The sequence below is a fragment of the Gadus macrocephalus genome, chromosome 4 (genome assembly GCF_031168955.1).
Source record: "Gadus macrocephalus chromosome 4, ASM3116895v1".
Classification (NCBI taxonomy): Eukaryota; Metazoa; Chordata; class Actinopteri; order Gadiformes; family Gadidae; genus Gadus; species Gadus macrocephalus.
In genome coordinates this window covers 27818769-27829565 of record NC_082385.1, presented here as the reverse complement: position 1 = coordinate 27829565, position 10797 = coordinate 27818769, and the positions used below count along the sequence as shown (strand labels likewise).

The following is a 10797-nucleotide window of genomic DNA, read 5'->3' as shown; positions in this document are numbered from 1 at the left end:
GCCTTTCAGACTGAAGCACTTCGTGCATTGGTCACACCAGTAGGGCTTCTCACCGGTGTGAGTCGACATGTGGAACTTCAGGGTGCGGCCATGACTGAAGCGCATTGTGCATTGGTCACACTTGTAGGGCTTCTCCCCGGAGTGAGTCGTCATGTGGTTCTTGAGCATGTTATTCCGACTGAAGCTCCTCGTGCATTGGTCACACTTGTAGGTCTTCTCCTCGGAGTGAGTCCTCATGTGGATCTTCAGGCTGCTTGTCAGACTGAAGCCCTTCGTGCATTGGTCACACCTATAGGGCTTCTCCCCAGAGTGAGTCATCATGTGGCGCTTCAGGGGGCCTTTCTGACTGAAGCACTTCCTGCATTGGTCACACTTGTAGGGCTTCTCACCGGAGTGAGTCCTCATGTGGCATTTCAGGTGGCCTTTCTGTCTGAAGCGCATCTTGCATTGGTCACACCTGTAGGGTTTCTCCCCGGAGTGAGTCCTCAGGTGGATCTTCAAGGTGCCTTTCAGACTGAAGCGCTTCATGCATTGGTCACACTTGTAGGGCTTCTCCCCAGAGTGAGGCATCATGTGGACGATCATATTGGCATTGTTGGGTATAACCTTTCCACACAAGACACCGGGCCGGCCCTTGCGGCCGCCCTGATGCCCAGTCAGGCCCTCAAGGCGGATGAGCCTCACGCTGCAGTTCAGGCTCTTGGCCACGCTGTGGTCAGCGGACAGCGAGCTCAAGGCCTCCAGCTCTGACGCGACAAAGAGGGTGTCTTGGCCGTCCACCGCCAGAGGGCCCTCCCCTTGTCCGTAGACGCTCAGGATGCGCAGCTCCCCGTTGTAACTGGACATGTGGGAGGAGCCAGGGGCGTCCACACGCAGACTCTCCGAGCTGGCGCCGCGCTGCGTGCTGCAGTCTCTGATGTCAATGCCGTCTTCTTCAGAGAGGAAAACAGAGAAAGAGAGAAAGTGATGTTTTTAATTAATCGTTTTCACAAAAGGTATACAGTTTGTACTTTGTACACACTTGTGTGTTGGAAGAATTATATTTTGACATTCTTTCTAACTTCTATTTGTTGATAATGCATTTTCCCTGTCGCCCTTTGGATGGTCAAGGGTTAAAGGCTCCTGCTGAGAAGGCAGGTTCGAGTACATTCTCAGTTTATCACGGTTGTTTTCTTGCATAGATGCAATGTGTGTTACTAACCTACGGCGGGCAAGCCTCCACCAATATCCTCTTCAACCTTGATTGAAATGGTTTCTGGTGTCTGCTGCTTTCCACAAAAAGAAGGAAACACACACAAGACATATTCTTTCATTTTCACAGAATAGTTGTTAATCCCCACTAACGACAGATTAGGCATTCTTACACTGCCAGCTGATAAAATCCCTGTTCGTCTCGGAGCTGGCTTTCTTGGTTCACAGGAGAAGGCGGGGCTACACACTGGAGGACTTTTTACAATGAATTGCAAAAAAATATATGCATAATGTTTTTGATTCAAGACCCTCGCATGCAAGAATGAGTTCACATCTGAGTGTAGGCTAAAACACGATTAACTATTTACAAGTGCAATAATCCCAACATATTCTTTAATTTGCTAACCACTTTGCTGACGAAGCATTGTAAGGAACGTTTTTCTGGTACTTTCTCTTAGATCGACCATCTTTCGTCTTCTTTAAATGCGACTGCATCACCTTCTCTCCAATGATGGTCAGCAACTTGCGGATTTCACCGTCTCTCCAGTTACAACTATTCATGTTGATATCGCTGCATCGTCTCTGTTGTAGAGACAATGCAGCAACACCTCTACCCAAGCCTCGCCCCTAGAACCGCAAAGCTGTCTTATCGCATTTAGATCAACATGAAACCGCCAATATGTGTAGGGTCAGAGAGGGTTAATAGGGGTGCGAAATAAAGCCTGTAAATTACCTTGGTCAGTGTAGACGTGCAGATCACACAGGGGAAAAGTTGGGCATAAGACGGGCATATTTGGCGGTGTAAAAACGTTTACTGAATCATAAAGGTGTGGGCTTTCAATGGGTTTGTTTTAGAGTTGTTACAGAGGAAGCCCCTCTTTTGGATGGTGAATAAGAAGATGATTTCCAACCTGGACACTCAGCTCCTCACGGCAGAACAGCCGCTCGCCGCGCTCCAGGCTCTTGGCCACGCTTTGGTCCGCAGACAGCGAGTTCAGGGCCTCCACTTCTGACGCGGTGAAGAGGGTGTCATGGCCGTCCGTCGCCAAAGGGCCCTCCCCTTTTCCGTAGACGCTCAGAATCTTCAGTTCCTCGCTGTGGCTGGACATGTGGGAGGAGCCAGGGGTGTCCACACGCAGACTCTCCGAGGTGGCGCCGCGCTGCGTGCTGCAGTCTCTGATGTCATTGTCTTCTTCAGAGAGGAAAACAGAGAAAGAGCCCCTTTGGATGGTCAAGGGTTAAAGGCTCCTGCTGAGAAGGTAGATTAGAGTACATTCTCAGTTGATCCAGGTGGTTTTCTTGCATAGATGCAATGTGTATTACTAACCTGTGGCGGGCATGCCTCCACCAATATCCTCTTCAACCTTGATTGAAATGGTGTCTGGGGTCTGCTGCTTTACACATAAGAAGGAAACACACACAAGACATATTCTTTAATTTTCACAGAATAGATGTTGATCCCCACTACCGACAGATTAGTTGGGCATAAGACGGGCATAATTTGCAGTGTAAAAACATCTACTGAATCATAAAGGTTTGGGCTTTCTATTGGTCTGTTTTAGAGTTGTAACAGAGGAAGCCTCTCTTTTGGATGGTGAATGATGAGATGATTTCCAACCTGCACACTCAGCACACTCGAGGCAGACCAGCCGCTCGCCGCGCTCCAGGCTCTTGGCCACGCTGGGGTCCGCAGACAGCGAGTTCAGGGCCTCCACTTCAGACGCGGTGAAGAGGGCGTCATGGCCGTCCTCTGCCAGTGGGCCCTCCCCTTTTCCGTAGACGCTCAGAATCTTCAGCTCCTCGCTGTGACTGGACATGTGGGAGGAGCCAGGGGCGTCCACACCCAGAATCTCTGAGGTGGCGTTGCGATGAGTGCTACGGTCTCTAAAGGCATCGCAGTCTTTTGCAGAGGGAGAAAAAAAGGAAAATTAGTTATGATACATTATTTGCATAAAGGGAGGCATTGTGTATTTGTAAACATGAGAGAAACTCTTTAAATGTAAAGAGGGTTTAAAATGTGTACTGCTGACAAAGATTCACAGTTTTGGAGAGGGACATCTCCTTCAGCACCCTCCTCCCTAGACTCAAAGCTGAAGTGGTTGGCCAGGTTAAGGACACTCAACGAACACCAGCGCAAAGTGATCTGATCACAACATGACATGCGAGGCAAGCACAATAATTCTATTTTGACACTAAAAAGCAACAACGTGTCCTTCCCTTCTAACCTGATCAGCTAACATTCATACATTATGAATTCAGTGATGTTTGACAATGATAAACCAGCTCAGGTGGCATCTGTCTTGAAACCCTTCTGGGCTATTGACTAATTCCATCTTTGAAATGCAACTCCCAAGTTTGACTCGTGTTTTAGCAGGGCGCTGGTCATGATGGTTTTCCAAAGAGGACCAGGCTTTTTAGCGCAGGAAGAATCTAGCATCAGCCTAGAATCTATGCTTCCTAGAATATACCAAATCAAAAAAAAAAATACTCAATGAGTAATGTACACACCTTCACTTTTAAAATGGGGCTGCATAGACTTTAAGGATAGCTTTGTGCCTACAAATATGCGTTTCCAGGTTTTCTGTCTGGCAGGCAACATCCCTTGAGAGAAGCTGCTGAATGTAAGCACTTGATGAGCTGGCCTGCGTAGAGACAACAAAGAAAAATCAGCACTCAATTTTTTTATCTTATGTACAAAAAATACGTATGTATTCCAGGTGCAAGTTGTAAGAAGATAAAAGAGAAGCATGTTTAGTGGATTACATTAGCCCAATACTTAAAATGTGTTCTTTGAAATGATATTACATCCTTGATTTGTTTACATATTTTATAGTTCATCTCAACAACTCAATACCATGACATCAAGCTCTGCAGAAATCTGCTAATAACCCTTTGATTTGAATCAGGTGTGAAGGGGAAAACATGCCTATAATGTGTTCCAGGTACACTTTTTTGCCCGAAAATAACCAGCTATAACTGGGAGTACAAGAGGGTAGAAGGTTGCGAAAACACGGGTTCCCAGGAACGCACCATATGTATTTAGGATGAGTTTAACAGGTCATAAGGATCTCATCATCAGTAAAACGCTAGAACTACTGCTGTCCGGTGGCCGGTAAAATACAATAGTTTGTAGTATGGTGAGCAGACATTGTTAAACATTGCATTCCCTTGGTATCCAAGCAGTAGAGATCAGTGCCTGTACCCCCTTTGTTGAATTGTGCCCATTCTCCTGTGATGCCCCTTGCTTGCTGAGGTGCACACTCGAGTTACAGTGCGTGTATTTATAGTTATGAAAGTGCGGCAATGTATTAGTCCGCTGTCCTTTCTTTAATAGGTCCATGGTATTTACACACATAACTGATGCTATCTACCTTAACATTAGCGACAGTAGCTTGGCTGTTAGCTGTAGCTCTAATGCTAAAGCAACATTATAATGCTAACAAGGTAACCAGGGGCGGACTGGCCGTCGGGCATACCGGGCGTTTGCCCGGTGGGCCGAGGTGCAATATGGGCATATAGTCCCGATTATTATTATTTTTTTTTCATATAGTGGTCTGACCGGCTGGCCCACGAAAGTAGTTCATCAGCGGCCCTATTGACACTGGGCTGGCCCAATCACATCCCCTGGGCTGACCCAACACCAACCCCTTTCGATTTGGACCTGCCTACATAATGCATTAGGACGGTAAACAAACTCAGCGTGGCCCATGGCCTTGACATTCTTGACACGCGCACGCTAGTCTGCGGCCCATTGGCTGTCTTCTGTACTGACTAGGGGCTCTTCCAATCATATCACAAAACACCCTCTACCTTTAGCTTGGTCGGTGCACAGAAACGCACGTTTCGTGAGAATCCTCCAGTCCAAAATGGAGAGAAAGAGAAAAGGGGGTGCAGAGAAACTGCGAGACAAGAAGAGGCTTGCTCTTCAAGCCAATGCTGCCAAATGTGGCAAAATATCAGAAATGTTTGCCACGGCAGGGCCATCCTCAGCTCCCGTGGATGACAGTGATGCTGGTGGCGATACGATACAACGACCGACGGTAAGCTTACTGATCATGAATTAAAACGTCTCTAAAATATGTTTGACTTAGGACCTATGTTCTATGGCCAAGTTTGTTTGCATTGTAAATACAAGACAAGTCTGTAGCTGTTGCTAGCCCTCAGCCTACTCTACTCTGAAACAGCCAGCCGTTAGCCTACACTCTAATGTTGTGTGTTTGAGTGGTGGGCTAGCCCGTTAGCCTATTGGTGCGCGGTCCAGATACCGAATTATGATAGCCCTATACTCCGTCCAGGGGTATTTTTCGGTAAATCACATTCAATAGTTTAATATTATAAATGAGATTCACACTGTCATAATTTAGCCTTGCACATATCCAGTCTATGGTAGCCTGTGAAGTGCTAATGTTAATGCATTGCGCCCTAACGTCATGCCATGCATTATTCAGAATGTACAGTCCTGTGCGTGAAGTTGACAAGCATTTGCAGTTAAGCATAGCCTCCGTGTACTTTTGAAGTTAAATTGAAAAAATAGTCTAATGGTGGTCGCTGGGACAAAACCAGTTGAAAACCCCTGTGCTAGAGAATAGCTTCTAACGCCAAATGCCAACCCTATGTTTGTGGGATGAGTAGTAGGCTCCCTTTTGACTGGGTAAGTTCACAATTTAGTGGGTACTACTCTTGATACAGTAGAGTAACATCTGATCCATCATTTATTCTCTTCTCTATTCTTTGTCTTTGTCTTCTATTTTTCGTCTTTGTCTTCTATTAAACGCAGGTACACACCCAGTCGGATGAACTCTACCCATTACTGTGATGGACGTGGAGTATACTTTTTTTGTTAATAAATAACACCTTTTGAAAGTGTATAATGCGTCCACTCTCACTGATTGATTTTAACTCATTGCATGGCTTAAGGTATGTGGAAAATAGTTGCACAGTTGGAGTCAGGCTTTTAGCTAGGATTTTTTGTACAGCACTTGATAGTTTTTAGGTAATATTACAATTACACTGATTTATTTATATGTTTAGTAATTTAATACATAATAACAGTGAGTGTAACTGAAACTAGGCGACAAGGTACAAAATTCAAGTAACAACTTTAACAAAAAGAAACAACTTTCTACACAACTTTAAAGTGTATGATGTATATTGTATTGTATTGAATTTAGATTAACTAAGACCACCACCTTAACACACAAACTCTTGTTGAACTCATAAAGTAGTAGGTTCAGTGACGTGCGGTGTTGGGAAAAACGGTCTGTCTAGCTACTGGACCAGATGAAATGAGACGGAGAGGTAATAAAGTCTATCGGCACGAGGACCTTGGATTTATTAAGTAAAGTGGCAACGGTTATACAGAGTCATAAAGCGTGAGAAATCGAATATGTCTAAGTCCCTAATCAGCGCTGATGGTTCGTCCAGAGCTTCGCCTCCGTGGAAGGTCTGCTGCAGAAGAAGGGCTGAGTTCCTGTGTGATACACTCTTATGCTGTATCTTCCTCTCGATGAGGTGTGTGCGTTTGAGATGTGTATGGTTCTGTGTGTCTTTGGTTGACCTTGCCTCCCAGGCTCTAGTGTATGCATGTATATCTTCTTGTGTTCTTCCTGACGGGGGAGAGTCTCACAGAGTCTCCTGCTTGTGGCCCTCCCGTTCTGAGGATGAAACGGTGCATTGTCTGAGTGTTTACCATTTGCCGGGAGGAGAGATGGGGCCTTGGTTCTGGCCTTCACCTGACCATGTTCTCATGTGTGTGTTATGTGTTAAAAATTGACTATATTTTAACGTGACTGCCATGTGTTGTGCTCCTCAAGCTAGGGTGGGAGTTAGCTATATTTATAATGTACATGTGATGTGCTCAGCAGGTTATTTTGCCCAACATATCCCCCTCAAGTCGTCGCAAGACGACTTTTACTCATTAGGGGTACGAGGGAGAGGACTTCAGCGCGGGACTACCATCATAACACTTTTTGAAAACAACAGAAAGAAGGCAAAATGATCATAAAAACAAACAACCATGAGCATGGGACTAAAATAAGTCGCTGGACCGGGTGTATGGGGAACCACGTGGGAGAAACGCCACCCATGCTTCAAACATGGGTATGCCATACACACCCCACCTAGGGGGTGGCATCCACCCCGGCCTTACATCGCGAACAGACAATACCAAGTAAAGTGGCAGCAGGTAATACACAAAAAACAAACATACCACAAGCATACCATAATACAAAAAACAAATATCAAACGATACCCAAAAACAACAACAACAACCAACAACAAAACTAACACCAAACCCTAAGAATAACAACGAAATGCAACAATAAAACAAACAGTAAACAATAAACAAAAATGCAACAATCACACAAATACTACACAATAACAATCACAGGAAAGAAATGCAACCATGAAACGTGTCCCTAAATAATATTAATAATAATAGAAAGATATGAGATAGATAACGAATGGCAATCCCCCTCAACCCATCCCCAGATGACCACACACTAAGGATGTGAGGAGGAGTTAGCTGGTCGTGTAACAATAAGCAATCACACGCATGGGGTATTCGGGGCAGGCCCGGGGCACGGGAACAACTGAAACCACGGAATAGTCCTGAGCGTCATCATGGGCAGGTGGTCGCAAGGCGCCACCTGAGCGTTAAACCCTTTTATTCAACTGCGCTCAGGACCTCATCTGATAAACGGGCAATCAAGGCCCCTGGAATCTCGCCCGTGTGTATCCCCGAGCTCCATCTAGTGGTACAGCGATATAAACAACAACATTTACGTTCCCGGCGTCGGTTGCGTAGACGCGGGCATAGATATGGGAGCGGCTAAAAACAGTGAAGCGTACAGAAGCGAATACAGCCAGGGGCGCCCTCAAGCCTTAAGGGAACGGGCCGCAGCCCCTGGTACCGGAACGCAGATCCCTGGTCCGGGCGACGTGGGCGCATCAGGTGGGAGGGGGGGGGGTGGTGCCGTTGGCGGGGACGGGAATGGGGCAGCCCACCTGGAGAGGTTACTAGCACGTCACAGGCGGGGGTATGGGAAGGGGGGTGTGGTGGTGGGGTTTCAGCATACGGTGGTGGAAACAGGACGCCGGGGCCGTGCACCTGGAGAGGCCACTAGCGCTCACGGGTAGGCGTCCGGCTCGGCGGGGACACAGTCGATGGTGGGGGTTGGGAGTGTGTAGGGGAACTCGTACTCAAAGTCAGGGGTTGCAGGGCGAGGGAGGCCATACTCACGGTCAAATTTTTCAGGCACCATCTGGTCGTCCAGGGGAAGCTCGTCCAGGCAATCCAGAAGGGGCATGAGGGGGGCCGCTTCGGAGTAGGGAGGGGGCTGTTGTTTCTCCTTCTCGAGGGCCGTGGTGATGAGGCGTGAGCAGAGGGTGCGGGCACAGGGGATGCAGCAACATCCGCAGCAGACCACAATCCCGACAAAGCAAGCCAGGGATGACAGGACGGCCATGAGAAGGCCCTTCCACTTGCCGAACATGTCAGTCATCCATTTCTCCATGGGGTTGTCGATCCCAGAGCCATCTGGACGGAAAGAGCTCGAAGGCCGGCCAGGGCCCTTGTCACCGACCCGTCAGGGGCCGTGTTGTTGGGATAAAAGTACAACATGTTGTCCTTATCATCCCACACACCCCTCCTTGCTCTGCCAATAGCATATCTATATCTATATAGTCCCTTGACCTTATCCGTGGAAAAATTGACAAACCGTTGCTGATTATAGTATATATTATTTATCCAATTAACATTTTTGTTAATAGTGGACCACCAAAACAGGACTGATTCAAACCCTGCCGAAATTTGATTGCATCATTCTTGGGTAGTTCGTTGGCTCCGGGCGTGTCTGCATCTGGCTCCTCCTCCGGCCTTGGAACTTTGTGTTTCTCTTGCTGGAATTACAAACTTATGTACAACAGTTAGATGTTCAAACATATTTTCCTTAATTCTATTTCTACTTACTCCAATGGAAGTCCCTTTTGGGACCCTCGAATGTTAAGTGAAGGCATGGGTCGACCCTTAAGCATTTCATGCGGGGTTAGATGCGTCGTTCTGTTAGTTTTCATGCGATAACTCATTAGTGTCAACCGTAGTGCATTAGTCCTTTAATTTAGTACTCTAATTTAACTTTGTTAATCTTCGTCTCAAGCGTCCCATTCCTCTCTCCACCATACCTTGTGGTTTGAGGAATGTAGACACAGCCTAATCTTTGTTTGACATGCAGATGTTAAATCACTTGTTTGAGTGTTTTCTGAATAAACGCTGCCCTATTGCCTGAGCTAATTTGTGACGGAATTCCAAACCTTGGCATGACTTCTCTAGTCAGAACCTTGATTACCGTAACCGCATTTTGGTCTTCTGATGGGACTGCTTCTACCCCTCTGTTGAACACTGTTTTTTCAAATATTTCACACTCATTTAGCTGGATGTCAATCATTGTTTGCAAGTATGGTGAAGAAAAACCTTGTTTTCTAATTATTATTATTATTATTATTATTATTATATTATTTTTTTATATATATATATATTTTTTTAATTCTCCTCAATACCTCCCCCCTTGGGCAATGGTCAAAACCATGCACATTAAATGATAAGCAAATCTAAGAACGCCGTTGGTGCAACCAACGTCGAAACGTCTAACCTTAACCATCAGCAAACTAAAACCAATCTTTTGGGAAGGGAAATCGAAACCAGTATGTCCAAAACCAAAGCCCAATAAGGGTGGGTTTACCATCAGCCGCCGGAGACCACGCTGTTCCAAAGTCATGCACTAAACCGAAAAACGTACATGCGTTAGTGGCCTTCTATACCACAAAGGTAAAATAAAATAAAACGCGACATGCCCCGTTCCAAGACCACCTCTGCTGCCAGAGCTGACATATCTGACTCCTGTTCCTCCTCCACCCTACACCCCAGACGGGACTTCCCATGATTGTTGCAGCTCGTCACTTCATGATCAAGTGAGCCAGTGCCCACAGCGACTCTGCCAAGTAATCGTGACTGTGCCTGCCTTAGGTCGTCCCGGGTGTCAAGGTGGGATCTTACCCGTCGTTGGCTAACCAGCCTTCCATACTGGCTCGCTGCAGGATGCCATACTTGGGATACAATCAATCCCCACCTATATGGTGGTATAGATCGCAAAGTGGAGGGATGGAGACAGAGTCTTCAGCCCCATCTGCCCTGTGCAGCGTGTGTGTGCGTAAAAGATACACATCAGGGCAACTATAAAACAAAAGGTAATTTATCAGAGTTAAAATTATTAAAGTGTTGCAGCAGCAGTAGTGGCATTTGAAAGGTAAACCCACTACTTCCGAATCCAATTTGACAACATAGCATGTATGACTCCTTCCCAGCAGATGTGGCGTCAATCCACCTATTGTCCTGAACTAGGGAGATGTGAAAGAAAACAAAATCACAATATTAAAACTTGCATTTTCAATATTGGGCGACATACTTCTGTCTTAACCGTTACTTAAAATCACAATTCTCTTCATAATCCTACCCGATTGCCCTTCACTATCTATTTAAATTGGACGACCTAATTAAACCTTTTATTCTACCTATTGATTGCATTTAGTGTTTTCCACATTTTGATTCAC

General features: G+C 46.1%; 1 protein-coding gene and 1 pseudogene across 1 annotated transcript in view; both read right to left on the bottom strand.

The window, feature by feature from the left end:
* The window catches only part of LOC132456612 (zinc finger protein 431-like), an 812-nt gene extending 219 nt beyond the window's left edge, over positions 1-593 (bottom strand). The window contains exon 1 of the mRNA XM_060051020.1: positions 1-593. This exon is cut by the window's left edge and continues 219 nt beyond it. Within this exon, the coding sequence (XP_059907003.1) occupies positions 1-585 (585 nt within the window). The 5' untranslated portion in view covers positions 586-593.
* The window catches only part of LOC132456607 (zinc finger protein 729-like), a 353266-nt pseudogene that overhangs the window by 201610 nt on the left and 140859 nt on the right, over positions 1-10797 (bottom strand).